Raw genomic sequence first — 27054 nt, 5'->3', positions numbered from 1 at the left:
GCAGCAATTTGTAACACGCATGTGCTCGAGTGACACTTGCAAACTGAAGCAAGCACCATGTTTGTGGTGTAGAATTATTTAGTTAAAGGAACAATCAGTTATTTTCTCCAATTATTATTTTTCAAGCTATTAAACAGTCACCCAATGACCTAGGTGTATCAGAAATCATGTATCAAATTCAGTTTAAACCGGGACCACAAAGAAATTAGATTTTTCATCTTATGTGAGATTAGGAAAATTTAGGTGGTTAAAATGACTGCTTCTGTAAGTGTGTTCAATGTAAAATATGTAAGGGCATTAGTATTAATAAAAATCAGTTGAAGTTTCAGTATCTTCAAATTTATTAAGCACAGAGTGCAGGGAAAATCTCTAGATTTGAACAAATTTAAAATGTGAACTTATCCAACCAGTAATCACAATATAATCAGAATATTTGACACACAACACTGGATAAAAAAAAAACCCCAAAATATTTACATGGAAAATGGAATGGTATAAATATCATGAATATAGACACTTTTTGGGTAGATACGTTATATAGGGTTATATAGAGAGAGAATTAAAAAAATTATAATAAAAACAAAAAAAGGAAAACAAATCCCCTAAAAATGCAACCTGTGTTTCCTTTAGTCCTGTAAACCTTCCTTAAGTCTAAGTCAACACTCCTCTTAATCCTTTTTTAAATACAGGAACAACAAGTTAGGTGATTAAATGTGTGACACAGCTTTTCAGAGAGAACTAAACAGTGAACAGTTTTTTTCCATAGACAGTTTTGGTTGCTAGGTTCAAAAAGTAAAATAAATAACATGCACAAAGGTACAAAAACATACCTTTCATTCTTTCCTTGAACAAAGTTTTCTTCATTCTATTCTTTTGAAAAAACTTCAACATTATGGCAAAGTCTCCTCACTTTCTCTCTCAGGATCCTGAAGCTGATGGATTTTAATATGTGGACTTCTGGGGAGAGTGCTGCCAGAAAATTAAGGTTCTTTTTTAGTTTTCAATTTTCAACACTGTATATTTGTAGGTCTGTTGTACCTGCAGTTCTTTACCTGGTTGTCTGAGGGGTGATGAAGATGAACTGCCGCAGATGCTGCCTCTCAGAAAGCTCCAGAAGAAGGTCCAGTGAGATTCGACGATTATGCATGTCCTTCATGGAAATAAATAAAACGAAGATTAATGGATAAAAATGTTTTCATATAAATAAAAAGCATTCATCTTATACATGTAGTTTAAAAAGCACATAAAACGTCAGCAGTGCAGACACTAATCATATCAGGACATTGCTGGTTCAATTCCCACGTTTGACATTGTGCATACCATGTAGACATCAAACTCGTCCAGACACCTGAAGGGCGACTCTGTGATCTCCCACAGCGAGAGGATGAAACACACAGTGGAGAAGGAGCGCTCGCCTCCAGACAGTGAGCGCATGTCATTTATGTTATCGTTCTCCTGTCCTGGAGGCTTCACCTTAACATAATACATCAACTCCAGTGAGCAGAGAACTCAGAATAAACAGCACATTCTTCTTAGCTATGAGAGCATAGAGTCTTTTTATTGTCACTCTTAAACCATTAAAAGAACAAATAGTTATTTTCTCCAAGATTCTGCCTCACTGACACCTAGAGGCCTGGATGTCTCAGAGATTCTTTATTAAATGTACTTTAAAACATGGCTGCCATGATGTGGGGGGCCACATCAAGTTACAATAAGAAATAATATTTCAAATATTTTTGGCAGTCTGAGTCAACATAACTTTAAGACCTTTTATATCAAGATGGCAAATGTTAACATTGTTAGTTAAATGTGGTCCTACAGTGTTTACCTCCAGGAGCCGGAAGAAGAGATGAATGAAAGGTTTATGCAGTAAAATAAGAGAATATAACATACTGAAATGGAGAGAGTTTCATTGCTGTGATCAAACATCATGGACCCACAGCAGTGGAGCTTGATCAGGAAATTGTTGAAGTATAACTTGCATCTCACAGAGAGAGATCTGCAACAACAGCACAACAGAGAATTTAATCAATTTTGTCACATTCAATGTCCTGTTCAATCCTGTAAACCTATATCAGAACAGAAAAATACCTTTGTAACTTAAAGGGCTGGTAGCACTGAATAGTAAAATTCCCTGCACTTTGATGTGACTGACTCCCCTGTACTGTGATTGTACAGAGTTCATTTATAAGAAATGAAATGCAGGACAAAATGCAACTGGTTTAATTTTGATGGATAAAGAAAACTTGGAAAAGGGTCAAGTTAATTAATTACGAACATTGTAGGTAAATACACATATAGGTATCATACATGGGAGGTCAGGAGAAAAGCTGAAAAGGAATGTTATTAATGTAAACAGAATAACGTAGATTAAGGTTTATTTGCACTACATGGTTACACTAAAATCTACAAAGAAATACAATTCAAAAAGTCCTAACAAGCAAACCAATGAACATGACTCATCCTCATATGATAAATATTCATTATCACATAATAAACATCAGACTACCTTCTCAGTGTTTTATACCGAGCTTGTCTATCCGTCATGATGTTGTCCAAGCGATCAATGAATCTCTTCAGTTCTCTCAGTTGGCTGGATTTGTTTTTGTAATTACTAAGGGCCTCTGCATATTCCCTGTGAAGTTAAAATAAAATGTTTAGGTTAAGCTTATTGAATAATAGAACACAATATGCACCAGGTGGTAAAATGCAAACCTAATCACTTGCTCCTGGTTGCCATGGCTGCTCTCTTGTGTGCTGATCTTTTGGCGCAGGCGTGTGATCTCTCTGTCAATACTTTCAGCACTCCGATCCGCTCTTTGTGGAATGGGACAGATTTCTCTGGCCTTTGCTTCAATTTCCTTATGAAAAAGAGTAAAAGGCCATCACAAAGAAATTACGGATTATACTTTTCTTATTAATGTAATTTGACTTAGAACATCTTAATAAATGTGTGTAATACTGTAATCTGGGTATTAATAAAACAATTAATAAATAAAAAAGGCCAATTAAATATCAGCCCAATGCCTTGTATTACAGGCCAGTAACTGGAAGCTCGAGAACATGCTATCAGTGCTGTACCGATATGGCTAGTATTTTCCTCTCTGATATAAAATGTGACCATGAGCTAATATTTTTTTAAATAGATCAGGCAAATTAGATGGAATTAATCACTATAACAGCATTTCAGACTCTGACATTTCAGTGCTTCTGAGGATAGAGTCCAATGTATATCCTTTGATTCATCCTTCTTTCCAACAAAAAAAATAAAAGGTCACAGAGGGCAAACACACCAAAGTCATCAAAGGCAGTGAGCAGAGGTGGGGACTGAACCCAGAACCCCAGGATCCGGGTGACAGTGACACTGTTGAACCATTGTGCTGCCCAAAATTTGTAAATATGTTTTTGTCTGTTTACTAACTCTGCTTCAGTCTTACATAAAACTGTAGTACTGTTTAAAAATGACAGATGGTTTTAAACATGAAACGTTACTAAAAAATGAGTCAAACACAATCCATAGCCAGGCTTGGTCCAGAAAGGTATAAAGCACCCCAGGATAGGGCTGAGGAGAAGGGGAAGGTTGTTCTCCACTGCAATACCATATAATGCCTTTGGGATGAGTTTAAGTAGCTTTAGATTTAGAACTAATCATCTAACATCAGCACTTGACTACACTAATGTTTTTGTGGCTGAATTCTGACACCACCTTGGGTAAATCCTTCTGTAAATTTTAGAATGAGGTTGGGTGGAAGGGCACCACGACCCTGAAATGGAGAAGCGGAAAAAAAATGATGATGATGATGATGATGGGTGGAAGGGGGACTTTTGGATGAGGTGTTCAAATGTTTTTGGTTATATTGTATGCACATTGCAAAAGTGAAAACTACATATGGAAAAACACATAAAACAGGGTTATTTATTGATAATAACTTTATTGAGAATGCTACCTAAATGACTAAAATGAAAGATGCTATTACCTCTTTCTGCTCTTCTATAAGTGCTAGTTCTTCTCTCTTGGTCTGAATATTATTCTGATGTGCCTCAAGCTTCTTTTCCCAAATCTTGTGAGTTTGTTCCAGTTTACTGCACTCAGCTGCCGCTTTCACTTGTTCCTCCTGCTCATAAAATAAATCAGAGAATTCTGACTGATTTGTTATATTGTATAATTGGCTTGCAATGATTTTCCCATAATTTCACCATTCTCCACCTTTAACTGTTCCTTTTCATCTGCGAGCTGCTCCCTTTTATTTTTCACATCTTTGTGGTTCCGATCAATTTCCATCAGAGCTTTATTGTGCTTTTCCAGTTCATTCTGTGCCTCTTTTACATTTTTCCTCTCCTGCTCAATTTTCTGCTCATTTTCTTGAGCTTCTTCTTCCTAACAGTTTAAGTGTTATATGTCAGAACATGCAGTAAACAAGTTGTTATATTTCATAAGAAAATCAGCATAATTAAAGGAAAGTGTGTCTTCTCCAGTGATTCTCATTCATTTTGCAAAACAGCTGCAGCTACGATACTGAATCAGTGAAAATGACTCCGACCACACACCAGGGAACTAATGTCTTCAGTCTGAGATTCCTCAATGTTCTCCAGCTCTGTTATGGAAGCGTTAACCTGATTTATGCTCTCCTGTGAAATGAACATATAAAAAGTAAAAACATCATGTGTAAATATATACATGCAAAATACAAAATGAGTGCTTAAATACTCCTCAAGTAGGCTTAAAGAGGAGCAAGCTTTGATGAACAAAACTACTGGATAAAAGTAACATGGAAAATATAAACCAAACCTTTAGCATGGATCTTCAAAGATGTCAAAATAGAAATAAAATATCTTGAAGATTGCCATACACCTACTCAATTTAATAAAGTGTAGCCTTATTTTCAAAATACATTCATTCAATTTCAGTAAAATACAACCCCAATTTATTAATTCCCTAAATATAATAGATAATTCTCCATTTTGCAATGGAATGGGACAATTTAGATAATTTGAGAGAATTCATTTCTTGAACAGAGAAAAACTTAAGACCTTAAATATATTTTTTTTCCTACCATGACATCTTATGGGCTTGTTATATTAGTAATTAGTCACAAATTGCAGCCCATTTTATGATATCCTTGTTCCACACAGGGACACTTAAATGTCACAGTGCTTAAAATGGCCTTCCACCAAAGTAACAGCTACTGCATGATTCCTAAAAATGTATGTGCACCTATAAGGTAAGTAAACCTGATAAAATAGATAATGACTAAAAGGTAAGTTTATCTAATAAAGTGACCAGTGAAATGTATAGAGTTGACACATTGCATCAGAAAAACAATAGTGAAATAAATAAATATTATATGACGCTTTTATGTGTTGTGTACTGTATATGCAGCTCCTGAATTCATTCTTTGTGTGAAAACAACCAATTGAGCAAGGCAAAGGTCCTCTTGTTGAAATAGTAGCAAAACACACAAACAAGAAGCATACTTTGAATTTAGTATACAGAGATCCCATATTGCAATATTGTACACACCGCAAAATCTTTCCAGATACTAATATATATCCACCGCAGAAAGTTCTTTGAAAAAAATGACATTTCCTCTGACATTGAAAGAGCATTAGTTGAGTTTAATAGCCTTGAAGATTATACCTGATTCCTTTTGCATGCTATGAATACACCCCGAAGCTTCTCTTCCATGGAATGAATGTCTTGCTTTACAGAGCTTAAGTGAAGCTGAAACCTGTTCAGTTGCGCCTGATAGTTTTCCACTTCAGACTGCAACAGACTGCACATGTAGAAATGAAAATTTAAACAATACACTAAATTCTGCTCATAATAAAAATGTATTCGGTCAGTTTCTAACCACAGTGCTTTATAATCAAAGGCAAAATATTCAAGCTTTAAACAAAACACCAATTATATATTTATAATTAAACACAGCTGCTGTTCTTTGAATTGTGTTAAACTGTAGAAATACTGCAAAATGGTTTGGGAAGTTAATAAAATATGCCTTCTCCCCAAAAATTGCCTTTTGAGAGATTTGATATGTTACATGGAGATAGAATATTATAGTAAGTATGTTACTTGCCGAATTTCAGCCTCTGGATCCCCACTGAGGTACTTGACCAGAACTTCATGTTCAGGGGTGTAATAGCGATTGGTGTAAACCTGATCACCATCTGCAGTGAAGGCCTCCCTGCAGTTTCTAGGGGGTCTACCCACTTGCATAACTCTCCTTGCAACAGCTTTGTCCTGCATTTTACAATTCTGATCAATTTTAAGTTGACATGCTTTCTTCAGAGAAAATTTAATAAGAAATAATTCTAAATCGTTTCAGTCGTAACATAACAATCACATTTGAACAGTTTTACTTAGCAATAGAAAAACGTCAAAATGTGAATCAACTTACTTTTATTACAAGAATACATTCAATGCTCCTCATATCTATCAGGCAGTTAGTTATGACAGGATTGTCAATGATGAGGACATCCAAAACAGATGGGAAATCATCGTGGTGCACACTTCTACCAACGTTAAAATAAAGAAATTACAAAGTTATTTTTGGCACACTGCATCAAGCAAAAAATTAAGTGTTTATTACCTACAGTACTCAAATTAAAAATCACCAAATCCAAACGATACAGTTCAGTATCAAATGACTTTCAAACCTTTTCTTCAAGTTAAGACCATCAAAGTGAATGAAAATACAAACTAAACATTTTCAGCTGACACCCATTTAGCTGTAAGATTTTTTTGAAATCCCAATTTTGCAATAAAACTTTCACATTAAACAGTAAGTGTAGAAAAAAAGAGGGAGGTATTATCATGTTTTGGCTGATCAGTGTTCATTGCGTTTTATGACATAATGTTCCCACAGTGATCTATTTCCACTTAACTCTGAACTGAACAGAGACCCTTTGCACCACTAAGAATACAGGAAATGGGTTATAACTGGCAGTTTCACATGCAGTTACATGGGCCTCATTCATGAAAGGTAAGTAGAATGAATTTGTGTATAAATGCCTGTATTCATTATGTGTCAATAGTCTTAAAATGTTCATGAAAATAAAAATTTTTTAGACCTGCTCTTGAAAAGGCATAAAGTGTGTGTAATATCTGAAAGATGTTTAAAGTGAAATTTGACATTTCTGTAGAGATTCCTAAATCCTAGGCCTTTCTTATGTGGGGGTCATTTGAAAATCTTGGGCTTGGATTATGGTAAATTTATACTAATTGCAAAAGACATATGTATGCCCGCCCAATTTGCAAACTCATTAACATACTCACATACTTCTATTATATCTGAAGGTTATAGTGCGTTCATTAAGTAAAATTTTACCAAAAAGTTCATGTGTGAAGCCCAATAGTTCAATCTAATTTTTATACATTCTACTAATCATGAAAAGATCTACGCATTATTGATTAACCAAAGAGAGAAGAACTGATGTGCTCACCGGCTCTGAACATTGTAAACACGGTCAGTGAATGGGCACACCACAATCTGTGGTCTGCTGCCTCTGGGAAAGTGTGGAGACATCAGCTCCTGCAAGACCTTCTCGTCTTTGTAATTATCACAGCAAAAGGTTTTCATGAAACCCCGCAAGCAACTTTCAACTGCCACAGCTAAACCTGGATCCCTAAGACTGATGCATGCACCTGCAAAAGAAAACATTCAAGTTAATTCAGTTGGACCAATTTCAATCATCATAAAAAGTATTAGAGAAGCTCAGCTAACAAATGAGAAGTCAAGTATGTTCATACCTGATAAGGCATTTAGTCAAGAATCAATGTATCAGTGTTTTCAAAATGAAAACATTATTATTCAGGACTAAGCAAATTCGTTTAGTCTTTCAAGACACACAGTTTAATCTACTATCACCTTCCAAAGCATTTTAGCAGGAAACCAACTAACAGCTCTCTGCAGACATTTTCCTCACTACAAAATTCAGTGCAAACATGAGGGTAATCACATTCAGTTAAAACAATGATTTTAAGTATGCACAACACTGACTGTGAAGGACTTTTCATTATTTTACTATTTAATTATCTATGTAAATTTTCTCCTCTATTTAGTAATTGCCAATTCCATCCATTAGCTAGGACTCCCCCAGTCACACAGCATGCCACTATGCTGGTAGGTTGAGGGCAAGCACATGCTTCCTGAAACATGTGAGTTGCTGCTAACAAACGTTGAAAACACTTGAAGGAGAAGACCAACTGCCTGATCTACTTTGCCAGCTAACAGATGCACTGGTTAGCAGTGGGCTTGTGAGGCGATGTGACAGAGAGCCATACTGCCTGCCCAAGGTGCAAGGTCAAGGTCTCTGTTATTATGTTTTTTGTTTCAAATTGCACCTGTTGAGGAGGTCTGGACTAGTTTAGCCTCCTGGACTTTTTCTAAGGGGCCGAGCTTTTGTAATCCACACAATACAAGAAAAATACAAGATGTGCAGCAACTGCACAACTATCTAAAATTTGACCAAAAAAGAATATTAATAAATTATTCAAAAAGTTGCATGTATGTTCCCAAGAACACCACTTTCACAGTGATGTATGGTGGTCGGAGCATCATGACATGGGGCTGCTCCACTAGAAAAAGCCTGTGATGGCATCTAAGGAAATATGACTGGAACAATTTACCTGGATATGTTAGAGGATCATTTTTATCTAATCAGTCAAGAAACTAAATTTGGGGATGGGATGAATGGATCAACTAGACTACAAATTCAAACACACCCCAGCAAAATTCCAAAAAAGAAAGTGAAGATGTCAGTATGGCAGAGCCAACTTTGGAACTGAATCAAATTGAAGGTTTACACAGGATATTCAAATTATGAATCCAATACAGAAACCCATGGGGAACTACAGAGTGGCCTGAAACACTGCTACAAAATAGCAAAAAACGTCTTACCAAAGATATTTCAGAGCAGTAACTGCCTACAACTTCTTGCCTACTCCTATATATTTTTTTTTATTTGGCTTTAAAAAAAAAGATGTTACATGTTTGAATATGTGCACAGTAAATAAATAAGCAGAAATAAAAACTATCTGAACATATGTTACTCCTCAGATATAGGGCTATGTCTTGTTACAATAAGGAAAACTTTTGTTATATTATTGACAAAGAAAAATAAATAGAAGCTCAAAAGTATTAGTCTCACACACACACAGAAAAAAAAAAATTCACCTATTGGGCCCACTGGTTTCTTAATGAATCTCCCCTGAGCATGTGCTCTGTCAATAGACTCCAACAGCTCTGGCATGCAATCACCAAATCTTCGCAATCTGTTGGATCTGCTGGCAGTCAGCTGATTCTTTCTTTTCACTTTGGTTTCCAGAGACACCTGTATGTTCTTTTCTTCCATGCTAATATTTCACACGGAAAAATCATTATTAACTCCCTAAGAAGTCAAAATCCCAATGGGTACCAAAATGTATATTTAGTAAACTAAAAATAATTGTGAATTAAAATGTGCAGATATTTGTATGAACAAAAAAGAGCTTTGCATAAAACAGTACATAATACTGTGGTATCTGTAAAATGTGTCTCAAAATAAAGTGAAAGTCTGTGCAATAATTGTAGATCTACCTTAGCTTGTCATATTCCTCTTTTCCTTTAAAAAGGGCCTGCTGCTTCTCCTTGATCTCTTGATTAAGCATTGTAGACTCAGTTTCAAGCTTTTCCAGCTGCTTTTTTAGAGCAGATATTTTCTTTAACCGTTGCATGTGCTCGGACTCATGATTCTTTCTGCCATTACTAGCAAATACAGTGACACATAATTAAGCATTTATGGTTTTCATACAAAAGTACACAGCAAAGATGTAACTTTATACACTATTACTGGATAAAATCTACAAATCTGAAAATATATATAACTGGTAATTTCACTTTGCTTCTTATTCTGTAGTTGGTAAAAATAGCCACTGCATAATATTACTCTACATACAGTTGGCAAATATTAACTGGTGGTGAAAATATGGGATGAACTGTACATGTCTTAAAATCTTTAAATTGCTCATATTTCTGAACTCTGCTAGAGTAGTGCTAATTTTTATTACTCTAAATCGACCAAAAGTGCTAACTATACAAATTGGACTGGGATAAAGCAAATATATTTTACAGTATAATATATTTATCCTACAAAACACGACATAACCAGATTATAATCCTAGTTAAGAATGTAACTGTGGCTCTATGAACATCGGGCAACTGCTCTGTCTCCTCTTTGAGCAGCACAAATTGAGAAATATTTTATGTGAAGGTCACATTTGACACCCACCATTTAAGAGAGGATGTGAACATTCTGCTAGACCTTCAGAAAATTCTTGTGGTAACAACACACATGCCCAAGTGACAGGGCACTCTGACAATGATCCGGCATTCCTAGAACTACAGTACCAAGTATAGCTTGCGTTCTGTTTCATGCTTCCTGACAGCCAGAAGCAACGAAGTCTGTGGACGGCGCATACAAGCAAGGTCAGAAGGACATGAGCACCATAATCGCAGGTGATGACCTGAAAAATTCAATGAGAAAGCCTCTACTTGGAGAGGAATGCTGGATGCATAGGGCCCAAAGCCTTTCTTATTTTTACCCCTATCCCTTGTCATCTTGCCCCTTAAAATTGAGCTACAAGGTGAAATTGTTAGATTTACCCAAGAGACAATCCTTCAAAAGACCCCATACGTCAACAAAACACAACACAAATAAGAGTCCCTTATTATTGGACCACTAGCAGTACGCAGTAGGCAGCTCTGCAGTGATATTAGAGGAGCACTGCTTGACTTTCGAAACATCATATAAAACCTCCCACACCTAACATGTGAGCAATATGAAGCTGAATTCACTTTTTAATTTGGCAGACTTTCCAGTTCCACGTTAAATGTTGTATTTGTGTTAGCTGGCAGAATGTAATTGCTACATTATTTAATGTGCAACACTAAATTTACTAGCCAAATACTGAGATATCAGTATATGTTTATCAATGTTAAATGCTTGCAAAAAAATAAGAAAATGCAATGGTCATCAGGTGGTAGGGCCCATGTATTGCCATGTGGTTCTACAGAGTGACCCAGTCTGAGAGCAATGAGCGATGCAAGAGCAAGGTAACGCCTGTCATCAGAAATACATGCTGACCCCAAATTCTGAGCAGGGATATACAGTGACTGTCTTTGACACATAATGGGTCAGAGGTTTGCAATCCAGATCTGAAGTGGGCGGGGTGCTAGCAACCCCATTGAAACATGAAAACATGCCCTGCAGGCGCTAAAACAGACTGAAGTGGAGGTGAGCAAGGTGAGTTGGGGCGAGCAAGCTGTTTTCTGGGTTTAGAGTAAACCGCAGTGAGCCAGCATATGATTGTAACACATATCATCCAAGCGTGCTCTCAGGATGGGGAACATACAAGCAGAGTGTTCAGACAGTGCAAGTAAGGGAGGCTTTGAATTGATGTGGAGGTGCCACCTTCAGGCTGACAGGCATGGGTTAGTGAATTCTCTAAAGGAAGGGCAGGGCCCATGGCAGGAGTTGAAGTGTCAGACAAGTGCTGACGGATCACTTCAGTCTAAGGAATTGTTCACTCTACTGAGCTTAGCATTATGAGAAAGAGATGGGATAACCAACAGCTCCGCTCTGCAAGAGTAATTTTGTCATGGACAGAAAGGAATGTCACAACTTTGCAAGGTCAAGTCCAGTCCTGAAGCTCAGAGGCAAGCAGTATCACAAGTACAATCCAAGAATGAGAAGAAAAAAGGGATTAGCAATGTGTGCGTGCCTCCTCTTATATGGTGTGTATTGTCACAGGCGACCTTGTTATAATTTCTCAATCCGCACTATGTGCAGAACAGCTGGACCAATAGATTTCACCACCTCTGGCAGTCAGGAGGAATGAAACAGAAGCATATTATTTTGTTTAAATTAATAACCGTGAAAACAAATACTAATGTCAAAGCTTTTTTTATGTACATGTAAACACACCTATCACTGATTTTGTGAATTCTTCCCTGGAGAAGACATTGTTCCTTTTCCAGCTGTTTTAATTTATTTTCAGCACGGAAGTACACCAACTGAAAAATCAGAACTTTGAAAATCAGTATTACCAAGCACAAAAGTGCATATGCAGACAAGAAACATGTTTTATAAAAAAATATATAAGTTTTTATGTTAAAAGATAGCCAACAAAAAAGTTAAAAAGAAATATAATTGTGACAGTATCTTACTTCCTGAGTCTTCTGAGCTTTGCTCTTGAGCTTAACCTCATCTTTCAGTTTTCTGCTTTCTTCTGCCAGATGTTCCTCCTGTTCTTTCACTTTCTCAAGTTCCTGCTGGATGTCCTGCAGTTTCTTTTCAGTAATAGTAGCTTTGCTCTAGAAAAGGAGGCACAGACCTTAAAGTGCAAACAGCTATGTCACAAAATTAGTGGACTACATGCATAGATGAATATTCACTGTAGAATCTCACAGGAATAATACATGTATATTCATTTTAAGCCAAAGGCAGTATAATGAACAGTTGTACCTTGATGAGCAGAAGCTTTTCTTTGAGTGCACCTTGATTTTGTTCTTTTTCAATTTGATTCTTCAGTTCTTGTACTTGCCCCTCTTTCTCTTGCACCTGTTATGGTAAAGCAAGTTTTCAACACACTGTCCAGTTATTCAAGGCTCTAACCTTTAGCTCCCTTAAAAAACAGTGGGTCTGTCATTTGAAGACAAGGCTAAAGTACATTACTTACTTAAAAATCCATGTTTGTAAGACACAATATCGGAATTGCATAAACACTGGCCTTAGTTTACTATGAAAAATATAATGGGACAGATGAATATTTGCATCTTATTTTACTGTATTTGTAACCTAACTGAAATACTATATTTCTCTGTAGTGCTAATCAAGGAAGATCTAACTTCAGCTTTGGCATCTTATACATACAGGGGTTAGACAATGAAACTGTCATTTTAGTGTGAGAGGTTTCATGGCTAAATTGGAGCAGCCTGGTGGCCAATCTTCATTAATTGCACATTGCACCAGTAAGAGCAGTGTGTGAAGGTTCAATTAGCAGAGGGTAAGAGCACAGTTTTGCTCAAAATATTGCAATGCACACAACATTATGGGTGACATACCAGAGTTCAAAAGAGGACAAATTGTTGGTGCAAGTCTTGCAAGTCTCTGTGACCAAGACAGCAAGTCTTTATGATGTATCAAGAGCCACGGTATCCAGGGTAATGTCAGAATACCACCAAGAAGGACGAAACACATCCAACAGGATTAATTGTGGATGCAAGAGGAAGCTGTCTGAAAGGGATGTTCGGGTGCTGACCCGGATTGTATCCAGAAAAACATAAAACCACGGCTGGCCAAATCACGGCAGAATTAAATATGCACCTCAACTCTCCTGTTTCCACCAGAACTGTCCGTCGGAATCTCCACAGGGTCAATATACACGGCCGGGCTGCTACAGCCAAACCTTTGGTTACTCATGCCAATGCCAAACGTCGGTTTCAATGGTGTAAGGAGCACAAATCTTGGGCTGTGGACAATGTGAAACATGTATTGTTCTCTGATGAGTCCACCTTTACTGTTTTCCCCACATCTGGGAGAGTTACAGTGTGGAGAAGCCCCCAAAAAGCGCACCACTCAGACTGCTGCATGCCCAGAGTGAAGCATGGGGGTGGATCAGTGATGGTTTGGACTGCCATATCATGGCATTCCCTTGGCCCAATACTTGTGCTAGATGGGCACGTCACTGCAAAGGACTTCCAAACCATTCTGGAGGACCATATGCATCCAATGGCTCAAACATTGTATCCTGAAGGTGGTGCCGTGTATCAGGATGACAATGCAGCAATACACACAGCAAGACTGGTGAAAGATTGGTTTGATGAACATGAAAGTGAAGTTGAACATCTCCCATGGCCTGCACAGTCACTAGATCTAAATACTATTGAGCCACTTTGGGGTGTTTTGGAGGAGCGAGTCAGGAAACGTTTTCCTCCACCAGCATCACGTAGTGACCTGGCCACTATCCTGCAAGAAGAATGGCTTAAAATCCCTCTGACCACTGTGCAGGACTTGTATATATCATTCCCAAGACGAATTGATGCTGTATTGGCCGCAAAAGGAGGTTATTGTTATTGTGGTCTAAAATCAGGTGTTTGAGTTTCATTGTCCAACCCCTGTATTTATGTATTGGTATCAGGATCTATTTATGCACATGAAATATACTGTCCCACAATTTCAGCACAGTGAAAAGTCAGTTAAGCCTGCATCAAAATATAAGAACGAGTGTCACTGAAAAGCTTAATACTTTGGTGTACCTGCAAAATATCTCTGTTAGGACCCCAGAGTTCATGAATTTGAGGTGGCTTAATAATGTGCCACTAAAAGCTAAGCTCATGAATAAAAGAACAAAACATGCTAACACGACTTAGAAAACCTACCAGAGACCATGCCATCTTTCGCTTCAGATCTTCCAGAGTCTGCTTCATTTTTCCAAGTGCTGATAAACTTTCATACTTTTCTTTCTTTTGTAAAAACAATTGTTTGAGATCTTTCAAACACTGAAAAATGCATAGAAAGGGAAGTTACCAATCAATCAGTTTCAGATACTGTGTATCAATGTAATTAATATGGTTGCATAAAAATACGAATTTACCTCCTCCTGTCTTTCCACCTGTTCCCTTGTCAGAGCTTTGGTCTGCTTAATGTGAATGTAGTCTCTTTTCATCTGTTCAAGCAGAGTTGCCTTCATAAAAAACTTTAGAAAAAAGGGAAACGCAATTTAAATGATAAAATCAGGATTATCTGCAGATATATTACACCAATATCCATTAGTGGAAGGTTACAACCCTTGGATGAATAAATGAATGCTGCCTGCTTCAGGCTAGAAACGAGAGGAACATCCAGCTTGTTATATGTGCACAGTTCCAAAGTCTACATCCCAGTTGGTATGGAGGTGCATTAGTGCACATTAAATGAATAACTTGCACAACTGTGAAGGCACCGTTAATGCTGAACAACGTATACTGGTTGTAGTGAAATGTGCTGCCATCTAAGACAACATCAGTTCTAAAAAGGTAGAGTCCTGGTGCTTAATTCCATATCTGTCACCCATTGCAAAAATTGTGCATTACGAATCGTAAAACATTGTAATGGAGACCCCAAACTGTTGAAGATTGGAACTCCTATAACAGGCAAGGATGGGAAAACCTTTCACTTTCAACATGTAAAATATTACCTGTTTACTATTATCAATTAAATATGTGGTTTATATTATTTGTAAATGATGTTGATTTATTTGTACATGATTATTTGTCTATGTTGCATTATGTTTTTATTTATATTAACATGTCCAAGCACCCCAACCTGTAGAAATTGGATTTATAGTTGTTACAGGCCTTTAAAAAAACATATAAAGTCTAATTATACTGGAATTAAAACATAATATTAAAACATGGAATTCATTTGAAATAACATTTTGTAACCAGACCATAGTATACCATGCACTTTTATTGACAAGATCTCTCCCTGGTTCTCACCTTGTATTTATCTGCTTCACTTTTTGAATGCAGAAACTGCTTACTCATTTCCTGATTTAGGATTGAGACTGGATTGTCAACCTATTTAAACAACATAAAAAATATATAATAATATCACATATGCAGAGTAGGTGAAAAAAATTATTTAGCTAAATAATAACTGATAAAATATGTGCAACCTGTATATTGAAATGGTCTAATATTGCTGTTAATTCTTCCTTCTTAGTGGAGATAATGTGACCTGAAAACAGAGTAAATCTGAGATTTTACAGTAATTCATGGACATATCAGACAGCAAGTGCTCAGTATATTACCAGTTTTGTTCTTGATTTTGCAAGTCCTGCAACCATCACTTGTGATCCTCTGCTCAACAGAGATGCAGTCTCCATACACATCATCTTTATAAGCATCACTCCCTCTGTTCCGCAATTTTACCATGACTTCTGCAGAGCTGGGAAAAAACATAACAGATACAGTATAACCGTGTTGTATACACTCACACACCAATCTGCCAAAACTTTTCTACAAGGTCACTTGTAGTCTAATTGTGCAGTTATTTAGGTGTTGGATCATTCTCAGCACTGTCATCAAGCTGATGGGGCAGTGTGTTAGTGTGTATTGTACTGTTGCGAGTGGATCAGACACAGCTGTGCTGCTGAAATGTATAAACACCTCAGTGTCATTGCTGGAACAAGAATTGTACACCAAATAAAAATATCCAGCACTTGCTGTAACCACTGATGAAGAATTAGAGGCTGATGTACACAAACTGTGCAGAATCAGATATTCTACTATTTCAAATTTTGTATCTACAAGGTGGTACCACAAGGCAGGTGTTTCTAATACTCTGGCCAGTAAATAGGCAGAGTGCTTAAAAACTCCAGCAGCACTGCTATGTCTCAACAACTCAAACAAGCACAAGACATACTAAAATGTCAGTGTCACTGGAGTGCTGAAGAAATGGGTGAATGGTCTAAAAGTATAAAGTATGAAGCACATACAATGAAATATATTCTGTCATTTTAATTGTTAAAAAAATGAGTACAGAAACAATCTTTCACAAATCTAAAAGAAAATAAATAAAAACATGCAATATATTAAATAAAATTTAGAAGAACTAGAGCAGGAAAAAAGTTAACTTTAATTGAACTAACCTCTCTCCATATTTTACAAAACTTTTTAGAGATGCACCTCTGTTAGTTGTAGTTGCTTTTCCTCCCAGTCCCACAATAAGTGCTGTGAGAATAGCACTTTTACCACCTAACACAGTAAATGATGTCGGATATCATGAGCAAAGTATAGAAATGCAACAAATCATAAAGAGCATTCACTTTCCCAACATATATTAACAAATACATTTCAGCAGTGCTAAATATGTACGATAATCACAGTGAAAGACTAACTGAGGTTAAACATTTTGTTTAACAAAAATTAAACAAATAGTAGCTCAGATCTATTGATCAATAATTTAGTATCACAGCAAACTGCATTTTGGTTACATGATAATGAATTAGTGTAAAATTGAGGCGTCATACATATGGTACTGGATATATTCTATTACAAATATCACTGATCATCTAAAATAGCTAGTAACTTCCAAGTGGAGTCACCAACTACACAGAGGTTAAAGGTAATACAGTGGTAATAAGAACCACATCTCAAGCATTTACTGCATTCAAAGCTATTTAAAATGATTCAAATATGCAGTTCAGTATATTTCATGAATCGTTGATATTTTATGATAAATTTCTGTCCTAAAATGTATGCATACATTTTTACTCATTGGCAGAATTCCCCTTTTAAGACAGCAGACTGAGAATCAAGGTACGAAAGTAGAGTAACTTGATCATTCTTACTTCCATTGTTACCAACAATGAAGTTCACATTTGGTCCAAACTGAACGGGGCCAAGCAATGGGTGGCTCATAAAGTTCTTCAAAGTGACGCTCTCAATTACACCAATATCTCCTGCACTCTAGAGAGAAAGGACAGTGTGGACTTTAGTACAAGGTACAAGATCATTTCAAACAGGATGAATTCATCAACTCAATGAAGCAATTCACTTACTGGGGAAGAGAAAGGGTGCTCATGATGAAACATTCCTTCGTCTTCATCATCATCCTCATCTTCCACATTCTGAACAGGTGTGTTATCCTCTATCCTGCATAATTTGCTGGCTTTTGTCACATTCAGGACATTGGACTTCCTTTTATTCATTGTACAGACATGCTGAATCTGTGGAGAAAATGTTGTGGCTAAATCAGTCTGCTGACAAATATTGGAGAGATGTCTTTGTTTAAACGCATTTCCTTGATGCAGCAAACATAGTAAGTGCTGACACTGGCCTTGACAATAAAACAGTGGTATTATTTTATAATAAGACTACTTATTATATATACATTCATATATGTAATAGTTTAATCTATGGTTTATTATAAGGCTTGACAAATAAAAAAAATCAAATATAATGTGTTTAAAAATAAGAATTGTTCCTTGGTAAAATTGTTCCTTGGTAAATACTGCATGCATATCATCTATATTTACAAACCTCATCTTGCTGGGAATTCCACTGGTCTTTCATAATGTCATCATAATACACACACAGTATTAAATCATTTTTAAGTGTTCATTAATTTCTTTACTGCTGTGATGCACTGAACCAGGGGTCATTTTGTGTACATCACATATACAGCTAACTTAAGTAACTGCAAAAATGGAGCCTACAGGGAACTATTTTCCTTTTTTATATATATATAATGTTATGGTAAAATCGGGATCTTTTTGTTTAATGCCATACAATATCTTGCTTTAGCCACTGCCTTTTAGAACAACTAAACTCTTCGTACCGCGACCCTGAAATGGAAAAGCGGAAAAGAAGATGTATGTAAGTAAACTCTTCGTATGTCTTCCCATCACCGTTCTGAGCTATTCTTGCTCCTATGAGGTGCTGCAATTTACGTCGTAGCAAGTGCATCAGGATGGGCAGGATGAGCAAATAAAAAGACATCTGAATGGTGTTTTCAGTTATCCTGATTTAACAACAGTACTGACAGAGAAGATGCTAATGAAATTAAGCTCATCTATGCGCTCTTATACCTAAGTTAACAAGAGTGAGAGTTGCCATGGCCTGTGGTAATAAACAATCTGAGGAAGACACTTTCGAATTCAACTTTTAGAAAGTAAATATGCCAGCTGTACTTACTAACCATGCGATATTTCAGAAGTATTTACTCGCAAAAACTATTTTAAAATAGCGACTTACTCCATTCCCCTGCATGTGGAAGTGTGTCTTTTTTTTAAAGATATACGTTATTGCGGCTTCCTGGTAAGAAACTGTTGTGAACTGTGGGCGTGGCTAAAGTTCCTGCTCTCTAGAAGTCTGTTGTCCAACAGGAAGGAAACTGCTCTTCAGTGTCTGAAATCAATGTGTTTTCGTTTATACCTGTAACAAAGAGACTGCGAGTCTCTAAAACATACTAAAATAACGTAGCTAGCTAAGAGGCCGGACTGAGAGACCGATGTTAGTAGCTTACATTCTCTGCCTTTATACCATCAGCAAGAAATGCACCTAGATCAGAGCACTATCCCCCACAGAGCCCAGCACGTCTGACACGCTCTAACGACCTACACATCGATCCCGCGGGTAAACGCTCGCCCGAATTTAGTTCCAAAACGGGACGGTTTCACCGATCAGCCGCCTTACATTCAACCAGGAAAATAAATCCGGCACGGGCCAATGTTGACAAGTGTGGTTCATGAGTCGGCTCTTTGATCCGGTTCTTTGGATTTTGGGAATTCGAATCGAACAACGTTTTTCCCGTTAAAACAGATTAATAAATATATAAATAAATAAAAAACAGTATATCACAAATCAAAGCATTTTCAGAGGAAACCGGGTTTTTTCACGTTGATTAAACATTGTATTTTATTTTCCTTCCATAAATACAGTCGTGTTTAAAATCTTGGCATATCAGCATACGCCTTTTTATTTTTTCATTGTGTGTAATGTGAAAAACAGGCACCTGTTGTTAATTTTTGTAGATACTCTGAACTACTCTCTCAGATTACGATGACTGCGAAAACCCAGCAAAACAGAACTACATCACAACGTGGTAAAAACCACTGCATTACTCATTAAGAACGTTGTGTAAATATTGTTAGAAAGTCAAAATTAAACATTTTATAGGTTTATCACAACGTTAATGTGCAACATTACACTACCATTCAGCAAATGTTTTGCAACATTCCAGAAGGCTTCGTTGGTGTTCTGCAATTTTTTTACCTTAGATTATTTTCTTGATTTCCCTTTCTTAAAAGAAACATAGCTTGACAGTATTAAATAAAGCCTCATATCCAAATGTAAATATTTTTAATGCTTCGAGAATAAACACGAGAGGTGGTGGTGTTGTATGTTTGCACTGTATTACTTCTTGCTGTTTTTAGAAGAACATTCTACATTTAAATATGACTCCGGTAAAGTTGGTTTCATATTCGCATATTCAGATTTCTTTCTTCAATAGCTCTCAAACGGTGCATGCAAATGACTTAATACTTGCAAAGTATTGTTTTTGGGATGCAAGACAAGCAACTACAACTCAGTTTATGTCAGAAATGTTTGCCATTTAAAAAACACGAAATATATTGTTTTCTATGGGCTGCCGCCATCTCCGCGAGAGCTAAGGGACCGTTTACAAACTACACTACACGGTAAAAACGAAGGTGACGAAACTCACGCATGATGTATGCTACATCTCCTACCTTGATAAATTTAACCATTACTGGCCCGTGGTGATACATTTTTCATTACAAATTTCAATAGCTTTTGAACCTTTAATGATATTGTTTCAAAACAAGTTTTATTTGATCAAGTGCCAACCACATGACGTACTACACCTGTTATTTTGGTCAATTTAACCCTTACTGGCCTGTGGTGATACATTTTTCATTACAAATTTCAATAGCTTTTGAACCTTTTATAATATTGTTTCAAAACAAATTTTATTTGATCAAGTGCCACCCACATGACATACTACACCTCTTATTTTGGCAAATTTAACCCTTACTGGCCCGTGGTGATACATTTATCATTACAAATTTCAATAGCTTTTGAACCTTTTATGAAATTGTTTCAAAACAAGTTGTATTTGATAAAGTGCAACCCACATGACATACTACACCTTTTATTTTGGTCAATTTAACCATTGCTGGGCAGTGGTGATGGGTTTTTGAAAATAAATTTCAATAGCTTTTTAACCTTTTATGATATTGTTTCTAAACAAGTTTTATTTGAACAAGTGCCACCCACATGACATACTACACCTGTTATTTTGGTCAATTTAACAATTAATGGCCCATGATGATGCAATTTTGAGAATACATTTCAATAGCTTTTGAATGTTTATTGAAATTGCTCAGAAAGAACATGTAGCTGTTTGAATGAAGTAATGGTGGGGTAGGCAATAATTTGAGCAGCTTTTTTAACAGGTTTTAAAATATTTTTATTGACCAACTGTCAATATTTTGCAGAATGTAAGTATATACACACAAAACAACAGCAATAGTTATAATCCAAAAAAATTACTTTCAATGTAAAAATTAAGTTGTCTGACTCATGAGAGACATAACTTTTGCCAGAGGTGTACATACAGTAGGTGTATGCAAAATGTTGGTGTATCCACAGGATTCATTTAAAGAAAGCTGGAGCAGACATTCCCAGAAACAGAGACTGTTTGTCTGTAAAGGGCCATTGTGGATCTAGGACATTGTCCAAGACAAGTAGCAACACATCTCATGTTATGCATTACATAAGGTAGTCTCTGTTTCTGGGAATGTCTGCTCCAGCTTTCTTTAAATGAATCCTGTGGAAACACCAACATTTTGCATACACCTACTGTATGTACACCTCTGGCAAAAGTTATGTCTCTCATGAGTCAGACAACTTAATTTTTACATTGAAAGTAATTTTTTTGGATTATAACTATTGCTGTTGTTTTGTGTGTATATACTTACATTCTGCAAAATATTGACAGTTGGTCAATAAAAATATTTTAAAACCTGTTAAAAAAGCTGCTCAAATTATTGCCTACCCCACCATTACTTCATTCAAACAGCTACATGTTCTTTCTGAGCAATTTCAATAAACATTCAAAAGCTATTGAAATGTATTCTCAAAAATGCATCATCATGGGCCATTAATTGTTAAATTGACCAAAATAACAGGTGTAGTATGTCATGTGGGTGGCACTTGTTCAAATAAAACTTGTTTAGAAACAATATCATAAAAGGTTAAAAAGCTATTGAAATTTATTTTCAAAAACCCATCACCACTGCCCAGCAATGGTTAAATTGACCAAAATAAAAGGTGTAGTATGTCATGTGGGTTGCACTTTATCAAATACAACTTGTTTTGAAACAATTTCATAAAAGGTTCAAAAGCTATTGAAATTTGTAATGATTAATGTATCACCACGGGCCAGAAATAGTTAAATTTGCCAAAATAAGAGGTGTAGTATGTCATGTGGGTGGCACTTGATCAAATAAAATTTGTTTTGAAACCATATCATCAAAGGTTCAAAAGCTATTGAAATTTATAATGAAAAATGTATCACCACGGGCCAGTAAGGGTTAAATTTACCAAAATAACAGGTGTAGTGTGTCATGTGGGTGGCACTTGATCAAATACAATTTGTTTAGAAACCATATCATCAAAGGTTCAAAAGCTATTGAAATTTATAATGAAAAATGTATCACCACGGGCCAGTAAGGGTTAAATTTACCAAAATAACAGGTGTAGTACGTCATGTGGGTGGCACTTGATCAAATACAATTTGTTTAGAAACCATATCATCAAAGGTTCAAAAGCTATTGAAATTTATAATGAAAAATGTATCACCACGGGCCAGTAAGGGTTAAATTTACCAAAATAACAGGTGTAGTACGTCATGTGGGTGGCACTTGATCAAATACAATTTGTTTAGAAACCATATCATCAAAGGTTCAAAAGCTATTGAAATTTATAATGAAAAATGTATCACCACGGGCCAGTAAGGGTTAAATTTACCAAAATAACAGGTGTAGTACGTCATGTGGGTGGCACTTGATCAAATAAAACTTGTTTTGAAACAATATCCTCAAAGGTTCAAAATCTATTGAAATTTGTAATGAAAAATGTATCACCACGGGCCAGTAAGGGTTAAATTTGCCAAAATAAGAGGTGTAGTACGTCATGTGGGTGGCACTTGATCAAATAAAACTTGTTTTGAAAAGATATCATCAAAGGTTCAAAAGCTATTGAAATTTATAATGAAAAATGTATCACCACGGGCCAGTAAGGGTTAAATTTGCCAAAATAACAGGTGTAGTGTGTCATGTGGATGGCACTTGATCAAATAAAACTTGTTTTGAAACAATATCATCAAAGGTTCAAAATCTATTGAAATTTATAATGAAAACTTTATCACCACGGGCCAGTAAGGGTTAAATTTACCAAAATAACAGGTGTAGTACGTCATGTGGATGGCACTTGATCAAATAAAACTTGTTTTGAAAAGATATCATCAAAGGTTCAAAAGCTATTGAAATTTATAATGAAAAATGTATCACCACGGGCCAGTAAGGGTTAAATTTGCCAAAATAACAGGTGTAGTACGTCATGTGGGTGGCACTTGATCAAATAAAACTTGTTTTGAAACAATATTATAAAAGGTTCAAAATCTATTGAAATTTATAATGAAAAATGTATCACCACAGGCCAGAAATAGTTAAATTTACCAAAATAACAGGTGTAGTACGTCATGTGGTTGGCACTTGATCAAATAAAACTTGTTTTGAAAAAATATTATAAAAGGTTCAAAATCTATTGAAATTTGTAATGAAAAATGTATCACCACGGGCCAGTAATGGTTAAATTTATCAAGGTAGGAGATGTAGCATACATCATGTGTGAGGTTGGTCACCTTCGTTTTTACTGTGTAGTGTAGTTTGTAAACGGTCCCTTAGCTCTCGCGGAGATGGCGGCAGCCCATAGAAAACAATATATTTCGTGTTTTTTAAATGGCAAACATTTCTGACATAAACTGAGTTGTAGTTGCTTGTCTTGCATCCCAAAAACAATACTTTGCAAGTATTAAGTCATTTGCATGCACCGTTTGAGAGCTATTGAAGAAAGAAATCTGAATATGCGAATATGAAACCAACTTTACCGGAGTTTAAAACATGTGACAATTTGAAACAATGTGCAATTGAAGAGTAATTATCTCCAGCTTTATTACTAGTCATCTACAGACTACCTGTATACAGATTTTTCTGAAGACCTTGCAGATGTGATTTCTAGAATTTTAACTATCCTCCTCTATTTGCTCGTTTTCCTCCTTTCATCTTCTAAGCCTGGCTCAAATCCTGTATTTTCTCAGAATGTTTCAATTCTCAGTTTTTTTCCCCCCTTTAATCCAATTGTAAAGCATTCTTGGGTATGTGAATGGTGCTAAATTTAACATCATATAATTATAATTCTTCTTCTTATTATTATTATTAGGTTTTTGGTCACTCAGGATTTTAATATTCACATGGATATGCCCTTAAATCCAACAGCTACAAATTCAGACACTGCTCAGTTTTGATCTCATACAATGTATCAAGTCCAACTCATAAGCACAATCACACTCTAGAATTGATCATTTAAAAAATATAGATGTTAAAGAGCTTAAAACTGCTGATGTTGCAATCTCTGATCACGTTTGTGTATTTTTCAATGTGTTGGCATACAGAACATTAGGAAAGCAAGCATTAATCAAGCATCTCAATTCTGTTACTGCAATGACCTTCATAGACCTGATAGAATCCCTGTCCCTCCTTATAAAATTCAGGAAAGGGGTTGTTCAAGCATTTACACTCAGGGTTAAAACCAGTATGGATCTTCTTGTACCAAAATGTAATTATAATCATTTTACATAGGTTTAAGGCATCCTAGAGAAACACTCCCAGATATGTGTTTACTTTCATGGAAAGATTAAAGGTCAGTTCCACTTTAAGTAATTAATCTGAAACAGAAAAATAAGAGAGTATTACCCACCTATGGAGAGTTACATCCTCAACCCTTTTCATGCTTTTTAATGTTGAGAGGTCTCTCCACCGTCCCATCATCCCCAGATGTGGTTTCTTGACTGTGGCTCAGCCAACGATGCAAAGAGAGAGAAAGCCTGAGCCATTTCAGGCTGAGATTCTTAGTTTCCCATTTGCATAGTCAGGGCTGTGTATATACACTGTAGTTCTTTCCAGGGGGCAAACAAACTGGCAAGGTAGCATATGATGAGGAAACCTCTGAATTTTATATATTTAAAAAAAGTGTATTGGATTGAAATCTCAAACATCACCTTTAATAGAATTTTTTTTCCTGAATAGTAAGAGGTCCTATTTCCATGAGATTGACATTTAAAATCCCCCATGTGTGCATTTGACCACTTTAAAACATTTCTCTTCAAGTTCTGAACTCATTATCACTCTAAAAATTGTTTAAAACCACTTACTGTATCAGGAAAAACTTCCCCTACAGTCTTAACAGCAGCTGTTAAACCATTACTAAAAACATAAACCTGGATGTTCAGATCTATTTAAACACATGCTTCTGAAGGCCAAACAATGTGTATAAACTGTGAGCTTTTCTTTAAGTCACACATCATGGCTACTTGGAGGGCAATTTACTTCCACCTTCAAAATATCGCCAAGGTCTGGGACATTTTCTCTCTGTCAAATAGTGAGAAACATGTCCACGTATTCATCACATTGATATTACATTATTAGAATGCTGTTTTATGTGCTCTGCCAAAGGGCTCTATTATACACCTGCAATGAGTCCACAGCGCCGCTGCCAGAGATCTGACTGGCAAGAGAAAGGGAGATCACATTACACCTACACTCAAGTCATTGCACTGGTTACCTGTTAGTTGTAGAATATATTTTGAGGCTCTAGTAATGATTTTTAAATGTGTTCATAGTAGTGATGGGAATTTCGGCTCTTTTGGCTCTTTCGGCTCCTAAATGGCTCTTTGTTTTACCACTTATTTCCACTGGTACATAACAATATTACCTACATTTTACATGACTATATGGACAAAATATTATTGTTCAATATTAAAAATAATACATAGTGTTGCAATGGCCATTTGTTTTTAATGCTGTCTTGTAATAACTCACTAATTGCACTCACACATTCAATTGTATAAATAACTGGAGTTTTATTTAAACCCCTTAATAAAAAATCACTTGTAAACTCTGACATATAGCCAATGGAACCCAAAAGGTAGGTATTATAAAATAGCTTATTAAATTAAATAATCATCCATTTCTGGGTAATAAAATAAACAAATACTCTGCAAAGTACAAAACAGCATCATTCAACGGTAGTGATTAAAACACCCACAACTGTCAACAAACATTTAACTGATTTAACATTTTCTTCAACTATTTTTTGGAAGGCAGTAGGGCTGCAACTAATGATTATTTTGATAATCAATTAATCTGTCAATTATTGTTTTCGATTAATCGATTAAATTGATTATTAATCGGATAAAAAGGAAGACAAGCCAAATTTGGTTTCCTGTCTGTTACTAGCATATTCAGGATACCATCAGTGAGAACAGCTGCTTGCTGTGGTGTGCAGATCTTCTTCAAAATATAGTCAGCAATGCTGGGCTGTTTTTATCTGAGGTGAGAGAGAACGTGTAGATATGAACATACACCTTTTTAAAGTTAATAACTACTGATCTAAAATGCAGGCAAATTGAAATTACATAAATGGATATTGGGTGATGCTGCCATGTGCTGAGAATAAAAGGGAAATTCATCTAACACATATGATCAGATATTTAAAATTTTAGAGAACTAATGTTGTAATTGTATAAGGAACACACAACCTGCCATTATTAAAAATTAGCGTTTACATGAAGAATTAACCCAACCGTTACATTCATTTTATGTTTATCAATATTTAACACAGTGTATGTAATGTAATATACACTTATAATGTAATATACACTTGGCTGTGATACTCAAACACTAACACACAATGCCAGTCAGAAAAGACCTTGAAAAAGGCTTTAAATATATTATTTTAAAAAATGTTTGGATTGATTTTTTTAAACTCTGAATGTAACTGCCGCCACATTTAAGGTGGAACGGAAAACTTGCTAAATACAAGAGTGATATAAATTTACTAAAAATGATCTTGTTTAACTACTCTAGCAGGCTCTAGTGACTTTGAGTGAGAGAAAAACTAACGTCACTAACGTTAGCTTGACTAAAACTATGGTTTATTTTGGAACTGCTGGTCGAGCTGACACATTTAAGGTGGAAGAGAATGCTAAGGGGATGCTAAGGCTTGTTCGCTAAATGCGAGTGTCATATCAATGTACTAAGAAAACAAATGTTGTTTAACTACTCTAGCAGGCTCTAGTAACATTGAGTGAGAGAAAAAGTAGAATGAACTTACTATACTTAATCTCTTTCACACATAGCTCCAACAGGCTTCCTTTTCAGATGCT

The 27054-nt window shown here is 36.0% G+C and overlaps 1 protein-coding gene across 5 annotated transcripts; it reads right to left on the bottom strand.

The window, feature by feature from the left end:
• Window positions 1-76: 76 nt before the first annotated feature.
• Window positions 77-27054, bottom strand: smc6 (structural maintenance of chromosomes 6). Of its 5 annotated transcripts, XM_066668734.1 has the most exons (28): window positions 19086-19248; window positions 18780-18932; window positions 17585-17752; window positions 17375-17492; window positions 16673-16778; window positions 15833-15969; window positions 15698-15759; window positions 15519-15599; window positions 14636-14737; window positions 14421-14540; window positions 12505-12600; window positions 12207-12353; window positions 11965-12053; window positions 9579-9746; window positions 9177-9355; window positions 7444-7645; window positions 6399-6513; window positions 6078-6241; window positions 5639-5774; window positions 4549-4629; window positions 4208-4378; window positions 3978-4115; window positions 2716-2861; window positions 2510-2635; window positions 1894-1999; window positions 1321-1473; window positions 1053-1150; window positions 77-969 (listed from the first exon to the last, which is right to left on the bottom strand). In XM_066668734.1, the coding sequence occupies exons 2-28, from the start codon at window positions 18792-18794 to the stop codon at window positions 891-893; spliced, it is 3303 nt and encodes a 1100-aa protein (XP_066524831.1). In that variant the 5' UTR covers window positions 18795-18932; window positions 19086-19248; the 3' UTR covers window positions 77-890. The 5 variants fall into 5 exon arrangements, with proteins under 5 accessions (XP_066524831.1, XP_066524845.1, XP_066524825.1 ...); XM_066668748.1 differs by lacking the exons at window positions 18780-18932; window positions 19086-19248 and adding an exon at window positions 27003-27054; XM_066668728.1 differs by having other exon boundaries at window positions 18780-19248.

The sequence above is a fragment of the Hoplias malabaricus genome, chromosome 1 (assembly GCF_029633855.1).
Source record: "Hoplias malabaricus isolate fHopMal1 chromosome 1, fHopMal1.hap1, whole genome shotgun sequence".
NCBI classification, from domain to species: domain Eukaryota; kingdom Metazoa; phylum Chordata; class Actinopteri; order Characiformes; family Erythrinidae; genus Hoplias; species Hoplias malabaricus.
The sequence above is the reverse complement of the archived record's forward strand: the minus strand, read 5'-3'. Positions and strand labels throughout refer to the sequence as shown.

Coding starts and splice junctions, on each gene's coding strand:
- smc6 (XM_066668720.1), bottom strand. CDS start 18,098: ATGAAAGACCAGTGGAATTCCCAGCAAGATGAG. Junction 12,601..14,420: donor GAAAGATGGCATGGTCTCTG/GTAGGTTTTCTA, acceptor TTACCATAACAG/GTGCAAGAGAAAGAGGGGCA. Junction 12,354..12,504: donor AAAAGCTTCTGCTCATCAAG/GTACAACTGTTC, acceptor CTCCTTTTCTAG/AGCAAAGCTACTATTACTGA.